Here is a 15,899-nt window from a genome sequence, read left to right as displayed (position 1 = left end):
ATCCGTTGCTTCTTGTCCTGCTTTCAGGTGCTTTGGAGAATAGCTTGACTCCCTCTTCTTTGTGGTAGCCCCTGAGATATTGGAACACTGCTATCATGTCACCCCTCACCCTTCTCTTCATTAATCTACACATACCCAATTCCAGCAACCGTTCCCTATATGTTTTAGCCTCCAGCCCCCTAATCATCTTGGTTGCTCTTCTCTGTACCCTTTCTAGAGTCTCGACATCTTTTTTACATTGTGGTGACCAAAACTGGATGCAGTATTCCAGGTATGGCCTTACCAAAGCATTGTAAAGTGGTATTAGTACTTCACTTGATCTTGATTCTATCCCTCTGTTAATGCAGCCTAGCACTGTGTTGGCTTTTTTGGCAGCTGCAGCACACTGCTGGCTCATATTGAAGTATAACTAATGTTGTGTCCATACTGAATTTCAGATGAAATGGGTCAAGATAATCAGCTTCTTCCAGGTTCCTCTGTTACCTTCATCATATTGTTTCCTTGCCTAATACAGATAGTCCTCAGTTAACAATTAGGATCAGAATTGCCAACACTAAGTGACATTGTTAAGCAAATCACCAAAGGTCATTAGGCAATCATCTGACCACATTCCCTAAAAAGGGAAAGTTGGACAGTTGTCCAAAATTGTCAGGCTTGAGACTGGCTCCTTGAGAAGGGAGAACACCATCTATTCCCTCAAATAGTCTGATTCCACTGCCTGGGCCCAAATATAGGTTATCTCCCAGCTACTGAATGTTCCCTTGAGAATACATACTTACTAGAATTCTAATGTAGAATTTGACCTGACTTTGCATCATGATGTTGCATGCTTTGTTAAATAGTGACATATGCCACATAGTACAGTTGTTGTTTTTCATAACTTGTTAAGCCTTAATCCATAGTTTACAAATCATGATAGCTAGGTTCATGGAATTTGCTAAGCTGACTACCAAATTGGTTTGCTAACACAAATCACAACATGATGCACAGCAGTGCAGTTTCTGTTTCTAATGCAGTGTGAGATAATAAATTGTTACTGTATTTTACCAATGCCAGTACAGTAATGATCTGGAATTTTCCCATCATTAAAAGTTCATTTGCTTAGTTCACTGATTGAAAAGTTCCTAAACCAGATCTGATCAGCTCCACTAGCCAAGACTTTCCTAGGATTTTATTTTAATCTAAGTTATACAAGAAAATAATTACTAGAAAAGGGGAAAATGCAAAAGCCCAGACATTATTTTCCCTGTTTAAGAAATACAGTAAAATACTTAGCATGTTTTTTTAAAAAATACAGTTGACACTTTGGGATTGTGTATATATAATGTAATTGTGTGTTCTTTTGGGGGGGGGTACAGGTACAGGGTACACCTGCTTTTTAATCACACATTCCTGCCAACTAGGAGTTTTAGGATGGAGAGATATGATTTATAATAATAAAAAAGGGATAGCTAGAATTAAAAGTTAGAAAATCTGAACTGGAGGGAGCCAGCTTCTAAAGTCTTCAGGATGAAACTGATCCAGAAACACCCAGAAATGTTAATTCTGCCCTGCCTGGGCTAGCATCCAGCTTAGAATACTCATGAATCTCACGCAAGAAACTTTTTCTCAGTTTCACCTAATAAATTAGCTCCTCCTGTCTCAAATATCTGAATTTTGCAATAGGTGTCTGAGATAAGTTTAATACATTAAACTTTACTTTGGCTATGTGCATAGGTTGGACCAGTTATAAGGCATTGCGGCATGAGCCCAAAATTCCAACTTAAATTTAAGTGTGTGAAAATCAATAGTATCTAGAAATGAGCTTCTTTATAGGGATATTTTTCTTTCACAGTTTTAATTCTAACTTCTGAGGACCGCATCCCATGTTTAAGAGATTCCTAATGAGGTATATGTAACTGCACTAACAGGCCTATCTTCTCTTATCACATTTTAGTTTTTTTCATTTTGCCCGTTTGAATTTGTAGTTTTTGTTTGATGAATAAATGAATAAAATAAATATGCCAAAGCAAGTATTCATAAATCAGTCTACTTCAGTGTAGTGTCTCTAAACCTTTGGAATTCTTTCTCTATAATTTTTGCAAATAGGGGAATAGTGCCTAGAGATGATTGAATTACAGTTCAATAGATCTATAAAGTAAATAATTTTGGAAAATTATTGTAAGTTTTATGGGTTTATTTTACTTTAGATGTTCTTAGTTTAGTAAGATTTTTCTAATGGACTTTGGGTTGCCTTGGCCTGTTCCTTCTCTGCCATTGTTGCTATAAAGCCAATAGGATCATTGTCAGGTTCAACAATTTTTATTTATTTTATTTTAATTCCATTTATATCCCGCCCTTCTCCGAAGACTCAGGGTGCCTTACAAGCTTAGCAGTAGCCTTCATTCTATGTATATGCCTGCTTATTAGGGCTTTCACACACACACCACAAAGTCAGCTTAATTGCCCCCAACAATCTGGGTCCTCATTTTACCTACCTCGGAAGGATGGAAGGCTGAGTCAACCTTGAGTGGTTGATTTGACTTGTGAGGTTAAGAGATTATGATATTTAATCTAGAAGTATGTTACACAATAGGATAAATATTTTTATGTTATTTTTCAGAATTTGCATAAAGTAGAAATTCATATTGGAGGCTGTCTTGTGAACAACCATTACATCTACAAGAAGTAGCATAATTCTTATCCTATTACAGACTCAGCCACTGAATCTACAATGTCCAGTATAGATCCGTATCAGCAGATTATGGTAAGTGGATAATTTATTTTGATTGCCCAAAATAATTATTTTAAATATGGCAACAGTATCGGGTCCTGCATGATTGTATAGGAATAATTTAAAATCAGAAATAAAACTGAAAAGCCCTGAGCTAAAGTAAATAGTTCAAATTGACTGCTTGAAGGCTAGAAATTCTATAAAAAAGAAAGTGTCATGGTTCCGATGAATGAGACAATTCAAACAAGTTGCAGGCATATTATTTATCTAAGTCTTTGTAATGAAACGAAACATTGGCACACATGGAGGGATGCCAGAATCTGAAATCTCCCCCACAAACCCATCGTAACACACACACAATCCCCGCCCTTATCTACACATCATAAATCACATTATCCAATTAGCTTTACATATGAGGTCTCTCCTCCCATTCTGTACGTGGGCTTATCTTCTCAAAATAGTTGTTAGAAAATTCCCTCCCTTCAAGATTCAAAGTGAAGCAGTTTGAACAAAAGGCTGTCTCTTACATTGTCAGTGGAAAAACATGTCAAAGTTGCAGTATTGACAGAAAGTGTACTAACTGCACTATGGGATTGATTCTGAAAACCTGTAGGAAATTAAAATATTTAGATATCCAAGCATTCCAGGGTCCTGGAACAAGTTCTTGCCATTTACACTGCAGAGATGCTCCAACTCCTAACAAAATGTATCTTATATTTGTTTAGAGAGCTAGCAAATCATTTTATTTATTTCAGAAAGAATCAAAGTAGATTAAATTATTGGGGTTCATTTGAAATAGTTAACTATGATCCAGTTCAGATTTCATATTTTTTCAGTCTACAAGCTGTCCTTGGGAGATCAGGAACATGGCAAACTTTTCTAGTTCTCCATTTCTTCTGTCTTCCCTTTGAGCAAGCTTTTTTATTCCGTTCTATGATTTGCTATGTTTATTTGAATCAGGCATTTGTCAAGAAGTCCCAACTAATCCTGAATCCTGATTCCTTATTTATTTGTTTGGGTGTTTGTAGCCAATATTGTTTAAACTGACCCAAACTGACAGCAAGCTGTGCTTGCAGCAAATCACTAAAAGCGATGCTAGAGAGAGAAGGAAACTGCAAAATAAATACCTTGATTGAACTTTCAATTCCTTATGCATCCTTTATATCTGATGATTGTAACCTTTTCCACAAGGTTACAGTCATTATATTCTTTTAAGTGCAACAACAGCTGATGCTTACAAAACAGTATGGCTAATCCACTTTGACTATACTTTCACTGGGTTAATGTTAGCCAGAGCTTCTTCTACCTATTTCACTCAACTCTAGTAAAGGAAAATTCTTCTAGTTAGTAAATTAAGTAAACAACATTCATAAATTGTATATTTTTGAATATGCACATGAAGAATATGCATATGAAGAATATGCATATTGTAGAAGAAAATAATCTTTTCGCACTGCAGTTGCCAACCCATTCCAGAATGTTAGAATATTTAGCAGACCAGCAATTAGCAAAACTTGTAAATCCATTTTGAGCTCTCCACCAAACTGCTATCTTGCTGCATGTATGCCTGGAGCTCTCCATGCTGTAATAGAGAATGTGTCAGTTCCCATTATATAAGAAGGAGTTGTTTTTTTTAAAACAACAACAACAACAACGATTGCCTACCAGATTAGCTTTCTGCATCTTTGTGTTATTTGCTCTGGGCTCAGAGAGAAAGAGAAATTAGATATTAATTAAAATAATCAAGATGTACAGTATGTCCTAGCAGTGGTTTTATTCTTAACTTGAAATACTTCAATTTTTTCTCATTATATTTGTAAAGAAGCACCTTCCACTGAGGTTTTGCAAATGCAAACTTAAAATTTAAGTGATTATCTTGTTGCATTTTTGTTTCTGAAATTATAATTTCTGCAAAATAACTCTATTACTTTTAAGTTGCCGAAATACAATAAAAGGCATGTAGTTCTTATAAAATAAGGAACACTAAAGCATTAAGAATATGAAAACATCAATATATATCTACAAGAAATTCCACTGTGTACATGCAAGAAAGAAGAAAGATCCCTTCCAGATCTTTGGACTTCAGTTTCTAGCAATTGCATTCACTAGATAATTGGCAAGGAATTGAAAGAGTTGTAGTTCCAGATAGCTGAAGATTACTAGGTTCCCTACCTTACTGGACCAATGTTAATATTTCATTCTGGTCAATTTTGTCTCACTTCTTTATCCATTATTCTTTATTTGCTCAGTTTTGCACAATTATATGTATCTCTTGAAAGTTGGTGCTGTACTTGTCCCTTCCTGGTTCATTTTATTTATTTTGTTTTTTAATGTATAATTTAGTCTGGATGTATTTTGGAATACATATAAATCTTACTTACCAACCACAATTGAGGCTGGCAATTGAAACCATGACTGGTTTATGACTGGCTCACTTCAAATTTGGTTATTAGGCAAATCACTGTGGTTGATAAGTGCAATTTTGTTTCTGAGTTCCCCTTAACTCTGCTTGTCAGAAGCTAGTTGTGAAGCACATAAATAGTGACTGTAAGACAGTGGGACATTGTGACAGTTATAAATGCATACCAGTTGCAAAGCACTGAAATGGCAATCACGAGACAATTAAATGCAAGGATTTTTTTTATACTGTTGTAATCTTGAACGTCTTTAAACAAAGCACTTGGTGAGGGCTAATTATAAACAGATCAGGCAGAAATACATGCACTAGGAACTAATGGGTCTTGTTTGCGGTTCTTTGATAGAACACTTGGTCATAATATTAGTAGTAATGATGATCACCAGATCAATCTTCTGTGATAAGGATTTGTAAAATCAGGAGTTCACCACAAATTATCTTGTATTGGTAGTTCCGTTCAGCAGTTCATATCAGCAGGGCTTTCAGTAATCTCTGCAAAAAACATTTTTTTTGTTAAAAAGTACAGATTTAATAACTTCACCTTGATATTTATTAGTTTCTCTAGTTCTTTAATCTGTGGCAGCAAGTGAAACACCTATTAGGTAAACTGGATGAATCATATTTAATGTGATAGCATTTGTTTTCAATATCTGTGAATTAGTGTTTTGGCTGCTTAACTTCATACATTAAGGAAACAACAGTTACTGTAAAAATTATCACATGCTCTCAAATACGCAGATTTTCTACATAAATTCCATATTCCTATAGTCAGACAAAAAATTAAGTTTGAATTGAATCCAGATGCTTTGCAAACAAGCAAGAAGGCCACCAAATCCTTCATCATAACGTTCTTCCAAAAATATCCTTCACTTTCTCAGAATTTTCTTTTATTTGTAATGTGGGTTTGACTATTATGGCAGTCATATCCTTCTGAGATAAGTAACAATTCTGAAAAAGAAATTCACTAGCAACATTGATGCAATAAAAGTTTTTTTCTCTCCTCCTCCCCCCCCCCATTTGAGATTTGAGTTAGAGGGGCAAAAGGAATGGAAGTGGAATATTGCAAGTTGTGATGAATAAAATAATAGTCACATTGTTTAACGATGACATAAGGTCTGAGTGCCATCTTCTGGATAAATGGTTCAAGTCATAAATATGACAATATGGGTGTCAACGCTGCTAGCATCGGATGTTGTTGCTTTGACAATGTATGAAAATTCAGCCATTTCCCCCTTAACTTGTGTGTTACTTTTAGAGTTAAAATTAGATGATGCTGGGGGGTGGGGAAGGAAGAATGTGTATGGGAATTAGTTAGACATAACAACCTCATAGTAGAGTGGTTTTTTCAAGCTGTTTGAAATAAGAGATGATAAGGAGTGGTGGGTCAGAGAACTGATGGGAAGGTCGGCATTTCAAACTAATTGGAGAATGTGATTTATGACTGTTAATTAGAGGAGGGAATTGTGCTTTGATATTATGTGTTTAGGGGAGGAGAATTCAGATTTTGGCTTCCACCATGTACGTGCAGATGCCATGTTATTTGATTAAAGATTCTTTAAGGTAAACAATGCCTCGAAGTTCTTTGAAGAGTAACATCTGTCAGAACCATGACAATGGGTTTTCCTCACTTTATGCAAATTTACTATTATGCAAGTGATCCACTTTCATCCAAGAAAATGGATGAAAATAATTTTAAAATAATTTGCCATTCTATGATTTGTTTTAAAATCATGCCATGACTTTTCCTCACTATTTCAACATTTCCCTGCCAAAATATTTTTTCTGTCTTCACACATGCTTCCTTCCTTCCTTCCTTCCTTCCTTCCTTCCTTCCTTCCTTCCTTCCTTCCTTCCTTCCCTCCCTCCCTCCCTCCCCCCCTCCCCCCCTCCCTCCCTCTTCATAACCACCTATCTCCAGTGGTGGGATTCAAATACCTGAACAACTGGTTCTGTGCATGGAGGCCACTTCTTGAAGTCCATTCTGAGCTGGGAAGGCCTCCCAGGCCCAGAACGGACTTCTGGAAGTGGCCTCCACATACTTTTTGCGGTGCGTTCCGGGCCTTACAAAAAAGGGCTAGAACATTAGCCGGTTCACTGAAGTCAACAAAAAATTAGCTGGAATCATGCTGCTGAGTAGATTAATGCAGTATAGTTTGAAAGAAAGTGATTCTTTTCCCCCTGAGCAATCCAATAATGTTTGCCTTTGCATTTCTTTGGAGTCTATCAGCAATCCCTTAAGCAATTGCATTGTTAGGATCTGTTCTGACTGTTATCATCAACCAATATAGCAAGACCTTACATGATTTATTTTTATTGCTTGGATTTGGTCCTGTCATTCAAAATCCAAATAGCCAACAGAGATTTTTTTTTTGTTCTTGTCCATATTAATCTTGCCCATGGCTGTTCTTAGGAAGAAAATTGTCAAATTTTGTTTGATTCTATCAACAATATTCTGGTCTGAGGAGGGCAGAAGGATCAGGGCTGTTATATATCTCAGCCTGCACACCCTTTCATCATCAGTCATTCAGCTTTACTAGCTGTTGTAACAGTTGACATTTTTGCATTATAGTCATATCAGTTCATTTCCAATTACAGTTCAAAATGCTGGTGCAAGCCTTGTAACTCTACAAGGCACACTGGCTGAGAAATTCTGGGAGTTGAAGTCCACAACTCATAAAAGAGCCAAGTATGAAGACCCCTGCATTAAATGAAGGGTTTTTTAAAATTATGGAATTAAATTTTTTTGTATTATCAAATTATTACATTTTTTGTGTTTACTTTTTTTGCACATAAGAGCTATTTGGAATATATCAATATAACATAAAAACTCTTTTGAGTATATCAATGTAATATCACAATTAATATGGCTGTATAATGCAGCTATAATAGATAGTAAACTGTATCATTAAAAATATTTAAATTGATAACAGATTGCCTGGTCATTTTTCAGTTTGCAAACATTGACAGATTGCTATATCTCTCTTGAAGAACAGTTTCCTATATGTTGTTCTATATTTTGGTCTCCCCAGATATATTGTAAAATACTTGTTATGCAGGCAATAATAGGAGTTATGTTTTAGTTCATTTGGAAGATATAAGATGGAGAAGGTTGCTTTCTTGCTTTGCCTGGAAATGACAAGTTTCACTTTGAATTCACACGATTGAGGCAAAGGCAAACTTTTCCTTTGCATCTTCCCCTAAAGCCGACTATCTGGGTACAGATAGATTATTCTTCCTTCTTAATCTAAACATTGCTTGCAAAGACTTTTGAAATTTGGCAGACAGTAAAGGATGTTAGGGTGAATATCATAGAATATATCTACAATCTTCTGTGCCCCATCAGCTTCGACTGATTGATGGACAAGGGTTTTTTGGGCACAGGACATGCTATTGAAAAAGTTACCCAAAGCTGCAAAGTTAAAAAAAAATCACTGCTGTAAGTCCATATACTCCTGAATACAGATCTTTTTGTATATTTGTGAATTGCATTCTATGATACTTAAGCATTGTAAAAAAAACTGTATTTAATCAGTTTAATTTAATAAAAAAAATTTTCCTATGAGAGGAATGTGCCTGCAAATGAAACTAAAAGACTGCAAATGTATCTAAAAGACTCTTGTAAAATCAGTAATGTATCTACGTCTATGCAGCGCTCTTGCTGACTAATGACATATTTGAAGAGTACCTGTGCTTGAAGGGGAGGAGAGTTAATTTGATGAAACTCAAACTCAAATACAAAGAGGAAGAAAATAACCACAAATGAATAGGAGTGGTAGCAGTCAGCTGTGCTCAATGTAACCTATTGATCTGAATTTTCAGTAAAGCTGAAGAGAAAATAACTTTATAATACACAATGCTGTGTGTTCCGGTGTGTACTTAATTTTTTGGGGGGGAGGAAAGGGGAATTGTAGGTTAGCTGAAAACTCGTTAAAGAGTTGTTACTTTTGTGTTGTGTATAATTCTTTTGCTTCCTAATCATGTTTTTTGACATTTAGGTGGAACATCAGTATTCACACAAATTTACTGTGACAGTTAAGCAAGCTAAAAATGTCACCAAAGGGGCTTTTGGAGATATGTGTAAGTATCACTGTAGTGTAGTGTTACTTGTATTGCATTATTCAATACTTATTACATGAAAGACTTTAGAGAGGTATGTTCTTTAGGTATGACTGATTTTCAAATTAATTTTTGCTGCTTCAAAGATTTGAAATGTAACACATGTATGCTATATTAAATAAATAAATCCACTGTAGATTTGATACCAAATCATTTTAGAGTTTTATAGGTGGAGAGTTTTAGGGCTACAAACTTACAATGCCTTTGCAGAACTGATAACACTTTTTTTCTTCCAAGCTTTCCAGATAAGGAAAAGTCTAGATAGAGGTTGAAGGAACTATGGAGTGGGTAATTTTATCACTGACAGCTCTGATCTTTAATGACCCAGAAATGTTTTATCTGAAATCTCCCCTTTGGGGTTTTCAGAGAAGATTATTCTACAGTTTAGAACTTTTTTACTGGTTTTGTCTCTTAGAAACAGGAATTTTACAAGTAGTGTTTTCATGAAAGACCACTTCACTTTTGAATTCAAGGGTGCATAAACCATAAAATACAGTAATATGGAATGGGCAGTGGATGGATTCTGACAACTTTTTTGAAGCAGAGGGGAGAGGAAAGTCACTTTTGATAGATGACAGTTGGGCTCTATTTTTGTAAAAAGGGCTTGTAAATGTTGTGCAGATTATCAACACTACCATCTTTTCTCTTAAAATGGTCATGTGCCCATGCAATGCGTTGCATGTTCAGTTGATTATTAAGGAGAAAGATGGTGCTAGAAGCCCACTCTGATGTCATCCTGAGTGCAGGTGAATCCTTTTCATACAGTTTCAATGGGGAAAAAGGAAGGTCAAACTACTTGGCTGTTGACCAATGAGTTCCGTTTAATTACACCTGAACAGTTACAGTTGGCCTCTTCAGTCTTTTTAAGATGATCATTCAATCATACATTCCTCTGCTATGAAACAAAGATTTAAAGATGTAATAACATATCAGTGATACTACATTTGTATTCATGAATAGATGGACTAAAATCCAGAATTTCCTAATTTGCTATGTGGCAGACTAGATATTCCAAAGGATTCATGATATGAACGCTCTAGTTACCACAGTTTTTTAAAAAATAAATTAAAATAAAAGCTGTTTAGAACAAATTCTATGCACTACTTTGTCTGAAATTTACAGTAAACCTCCCATTAAGAAAGGATTAGATTCTTCTAATTGTTTCCAAGTCTATCACATTATAAAAACTGTTTTAGCCATTTCTTTCTGTCAGATTATGATCAGTGAGAGATTTGGAATTCTAAGCTGAAAATCACATTCAGGAGCTTGTTACATCCAGTTTGTGACAGCTGACAATAAAAAATCAGTTCCAGTAAAGCCCCAATTACAAGAATATAAATAAATTTGCAAAAATGCCATCAAAAATCCCTAAATTTATTTATTTATAAATAACAATGTCCAATAATATAACTTCAGAAAGACAAAATCAAAGCAGCACTCACCAAATAAGAATCATAACAGAGAAAGCTAGAATATAAAAACAGTTTTCACATAACTGAAGATGAACAGAATCCAAATGCCATTAAAGATGATCTGAGCTCCTGATTCAGCATCTAGATTTCATTGTTGCCAAGAAAACTACATCAAAATTTTCATATAAGCAGGAACAGTCAAGTACCATATTGTTTTTCAGTGTTTCTCATATATATGGCTTCCTTTTGAGGAGCTGCATTAAAATAAGAAACAATATAATAGCAGTGCAATCTGTGTTGCAATTGTTTATAGGAAAATATTCAGCTGAGTTACAATAAAAAAAAAAAATCCCTGTGAACATTGATAATGTTTTGGATTGATCCTTTTCGCTGGTGGTGCAGTGGTTAGAATGCAGTACTGCAGGCTACTTCTGCTGACTGCCCACTTCCAGCTGTTTGGCAGTTTGAGTCTCACTGGCTCAGGGTTGACTCAGCCTTCCATCCTTCCGAGATCAGTAAAATAAGGACCCAGATTGTTGGGGGCAATATGCTGACTCTGTAAACCGTTTAGAGAGGGCTGTATAGCACTGTGAAGCGGTATGTCAACGCTGCTAACATCGAATGTTCTTGCTTGACAAGAGATGAAGAAGCAGCTATTTCATATGTTAAACTTGTGTATTGCTTTAAGAAATAATATAAAGGCTGGGAGGAGGGAGAAGGAGGATTGTACCTCAAGGCCATGAAATTAAAGAAGATAAGAACTTGGCAGGTTTTCTAACGGAAGGGAAACTGATTATTTAAATTATTTGGAGAATATGATTAATGACAAAATTAGAAAGGTGGAGAATTGTGTTTAATATATTGTGCAAGGGGGCGGAGATTTCAGATTCCAGCTTCCTTTGAGCAAGCATTTGCCGGTGTATTAGGTTAAATATAGGACTTTTAAGGTAAACAATGCCTCAGTCACTTGAAAAGCCCAAACGTCAGAAACTTGACATCAAGCTGGAATCTCCCTACTTTTTAAAATAATTAGGGAGTCCTGACCTCCCGTCACTGTCTCCAAGTTTGGGAGGCAGTCTGCAAAGAGTTGGGGAACATCCCATCATGGAGGAAGAAAAATTGCCTGAAGCCAGCTCCCCAACACCAGCAGCCACCCCAGCGGGGAAAGAGCCAGCGAAGAAGCCGGCAGGGAAAGAGTTTCAGCAATCCTCCCAGCCGAGAGCTAGACCCAAATGACCGGGAGAAATGGTCTGGTCGTCAGAGTGGATTAAGCCCAGCGGAGATTCCAGGTGCCTCAAAGCAGCCTTGCCATCCCCAAGGGCTTCAAAGGCAGAGGAGGTGGGACGACAACAAAGTGAATCCTGCACATCGTATTCCCCAGACTGGTGGGGAGCAGCCAGGCCAGCTGAGATTGAATACTTGGGTGAGTGGAAATATCCATCTGCAGCCCAAAGCCAATCAATTGACAATTTAGCAGAAAGGTTTGAACAACTAGATGTGAGAAGCGCAGAACAGCTCCTGCCAAAAGAGGTCCCCAGCCCTCTTTTCGCAGAGCTAACGGCCCTCCAACCCCTAGAGTTCCCTGCTAGGGCCTCCAGTCTCACAGAAGGAGGAACTAGGGCCCCCTCAGCAGTGGGGAGTGTGGCAGCCCCCACAGAAGGAGGGGCAGCTACCTCTGAGCCTAAATCAGCTGATAGAGGCCTTGCAGCAGATTGGGGTGTTGCAGAAACCGGGAGAGCAACAGCCAATTGGGGGATGACAATCCCATGGAGATTGGTCAGCACCCACGAGTGCCAAGCAACCACTGAGGGGCCCACAATTGAGGGAGGCACCACAGCATATGATACTAATGTCTATTAGTAGATCAGCAGCAGAGGGCATGACTATTCCCTGCAGCCAAAATCCAGAGTAGACAACAGCAACCCCCACCCGTCCAACAACATTGAGGGACCTAAAACAGCAGGTGGTGGCACAACGTCCCGCCGACCAACAGCATCCTTCCCTCAGACAACCACAGCAGGGGAGGCAGCAGCAGGGCCCAAATGTGCAACCCCTGGGCCTACAGCCACACCAATGGGATAGACAGCAGTGGGGGCCCTGGCAACCGTTGAATCAACAACTAGGAGGGAGCCAGCAGCACCTGGGGACACAACAACAGCAGTGGGGCCCCCAGCAACCATTAATCCAACAACCAAGGGGAGGACAGGAGCAATGGCCCCAGCAGCTGTTGAACCAACAACTAGGGTGGGGCCAGCAGCAATGGGGGCCCCAACAAGCAATGATGAGCCCACCCTTCAGAGCAACCTTCTATGGGGACACAGAAAAACTGATTTTTTTTCCTCAACCAGGTACGCTCTCACTTGAATCGCTTGGGTCACATTTACCCAGACCCGGATGCGATGGTCGATGTGATTGCGTCCAACCTAGAGGAAGAAGCATCTGAATGGTTGAACAATTTATATAACGAGCAGGCCCCTGAATTGGACAACCCCCACCTTTTCCTCCTGGGGCTGAGGGAAAGCTTTGAGGACCCATCCATTGCCCTCAAAGCAGAAGAACAAATCCATAAGATAAAGCAAGCTGGTTGACCTGCCCTAGAGTACGTGCGGGAGTTTCGAAAGAAGGCAGGTCAGATAGAGAGATAGCCTGAGCAATCAAGAATTCATCTTTTTAGAGGAGGGTTAGATGGCCACCTTTCTCAGGCATGTATCTACTGAGCTGTGCCCGACCAGCTGCATGAATGGTACCAGGCAGCGGTGAAATTAGATGTGCAGCTCGCCTGCTATAAAAAGCCTCTCCCACCTGAAGCTGTGACAAAACCAGGATCCAGATGGCTACCACCCCCCGAAAACCCCCAATGACTGCTACTGCTGAAAGACCTAGACCACCTACAGGTCCGCCAATCAAGTGCTTTTGATGTGGACAGCAGGGACATTGAGCAGCGAACTGCCCAGTTTGTTACCTGCAACAGCAGAGTAGACCAGATCCAACAATGAGGAAGAAACCTGCACAGTAGCCACCAAGAGAAAAGTCCAACTGGGCCACCAAGTAACCCATAAACCAGGTTATGTCCCCCACCCAGGAGGACGCTGGCCCACCGACCGGACCCACCCCCACTTTACCCGGTTTTGACAGCGACAATGAAGGGGAGAATGACCCGATGGTGAGTTGATGCATCCTACCTTTTTTATTGCCTGCTAAACTCATAATCCCTAAGTCAGGGGCACAAGTAGACCTGAAAGTGCTAGTTGATACTGGCTGCTCCCGATGCATCATTAGTCTGTCCTGTGCCTTGAGACTGGGCATACGGGTTAAGCCGCTCTCCAAACCTGTGAGGTTTGAGCAAGCCAATGGCTCCTTAATGCGAGAGACTAGTCACACAATTAATGGAGCCCTTACGCCTAGAAATAGGTGAGCACTGGGAGTTTATTCGCTTCCTGGTAGCTCCAAAGATTTCTGAAACTGTGATCCTAGGACTAGCCTGGCTAGACCAATGGAAGCCATTGATCTGGTGCGAAAAGGGAATGAGAACTGTGAGACTACCCATAGGGCCTGATCCCCCCATTGTTTCAACAGATGTTACAGGAGAATTTAGCCCACCCAATGAGCGAGCGCACAGGGCTGCCTTATGGCTACCTGGTGAGCCGCTCATCCCCAGCGAGTACCAGGACCTAGCAGAGGCGTTTAGTGAGAAAGAATGCGACACCTTGCCTCCTCACTGGGCCAATGATTGTTCCATTGTACTGTTACCAGGAGCCAAACTCCCCCGACCAAGAATGTACACTATGTCCCCCCTTGAAATAGAGGAGATGCAGCAATATGTAGATAGAAACCTAGCGAGGGGGTTTATCGAGTGGGCCAAGACAACCATGGGTGCCCCTGAGTTGTTCAAAAAGAAAAAGGATGGGACTTTACGTCTCTGTGTAGACTATAAAGGCCTGAACGCTGTGAGTGTGGAAAATAAATACCTTTTCCCCCTCCTGAAAGACTTACTAACCCACCTGGAGAAGGGGAGTGTCTTCACTAAATTAAACCTGAGAGAAGCTTATTACCGGGTGAGAATAAAGGAGGGGGATGAGTGTAAGACAGCCTTCAACTGTCCTGTTGTGATTCAGTGTCAGCCTGTGGGTTCGGCAATTGAATCGGACAATTCTGAGGAGGAGGAGGAGGAGGAGGAGGAGGAGGAGGGGATTGGAGAGCCTGCAGAGGACAGTTCTGAGGCATCACAGAGCTCTCAGCCAGGCCTCTCCCGACATTTCTGCAGGGCTGGTAGTAGGCTGGAACAGAACATGTCCCTTGGGAAGCTACCAGTTCAAAGTAATGCCATTTGGACTGCAAGGGGCCCCAGCCGTATTTATGCAGTTGATCAATAAGGTCCTACATGGTCACCTATACAAAGGGGTCCTAGTATACCTTAATGACATACTGATATATAGCACAAATATGACTGACCACATAAAACTGGTCAGAGAAGTGTTAAAGGAACTATTGAATGCCAAACTTTATGTCAAATTGTCGAAATGTGAATTTCACCAAACCCGATTAGATTATCTTGGCTATAGAATTTCCAATGAGGGTATGAAAATGGACCCAGCCAAAGTAAAAACTATAATTTAATGGCAGCTCCCAAAGACCTGCAAACAGCTCCAGAGCTTCCTAGGGTTTGCCAACTTCTGCCGTCAATTTATTCCCTTTTGCTGAGATTGCTCTACCTCTTACAGAACTACTCAAAACAGGCAAGGGAGGGGGAAAACTGCGACCTGGCCAACTGCTAGCATGGACTATGAGTTGTCAGAAAGCTTTTGAGAATTTAAAAAGACTATTTGTGGCTGAACCGGTCCTAAAGCATCCCTGCCCAGGGGAGCCCTTCATAATTCAGGGAGACAGCAGCAACATGGCAGTCGGAGCGGTGTTATTGCAAAAGAATAAAGTGGTGTCCTACAACCTTGTGCTTACACCTCCAAGAAATTTACTGAAAACAAGAGGAGATGGCCAGTCTGGGAGAAGGAGGCCTTAGCTATTTGTTGTTAGCTGCGAAGTCTTTGTCCAACCCATCGTGACTTCATGGACAACGTTCCTCCAGGCCTTCCTGTCCTCTACCATCTTCTGGAGTCCATTTAAGCCCCATTGCCACAACAAGGCAGTAATCCATGAATGGGTTAGCTATTAGCTGGGGGCTATTAAACTGGCGACACTACTTAGAAGGGAGCAAGGTGCCTTTTGAAGTATGGAGAGGTCACAA

General features: G+C 39.5%; 1 protein-coding gene across 2 annotated transcripts in view; it reads left to right on the top strand.

The window, feature by feature from the left end:
• The window catches only part of PLA2G4A (phospholipase A2 group IVA), a 183,711-nt gene that overhangs the window by 43,733 nt on the left and 124,079 nt on the right, over nucleotides 1-15,899 (top strand). For both annotated transcript variants that reach the window (XM_083358695.1, XM_083358696.1), the window contains exons 2-3: nucleotides 2,603-2,746; nucleotides 9,125-9,206. In XM_083358695.1, coding sequence (XP_083214821.1) covers nucleotides 2,714-2,746; nucleotides 9,125-9,206 — 115 coding nt within the window. In that variant the 5' untranslated portion in view covers nucleotides 2,603-2,713. The remainder of the gene's footprint in view (nucleotides 1-2,602; nucleotides 2,747-9,124; nucleotides 9,207-15,899) is intronic.

This window comes from Vipera ursinii, assembly GCF_947247035.1.
Source record: "Vipera ursinii genome assembly, chromosome: 3".
Taxonomy (NCBI): Eukaryota; Metazoa; Chordata; class Lepidosauria; order Squamata; family Viperidae; genus Vipera; species Vipera ursinii.
The sequence above is the reverse complement of the archived record's forward strand: the minus strand, read 5'-3'. Positions and strand labels throughout refer to the sequence as shown.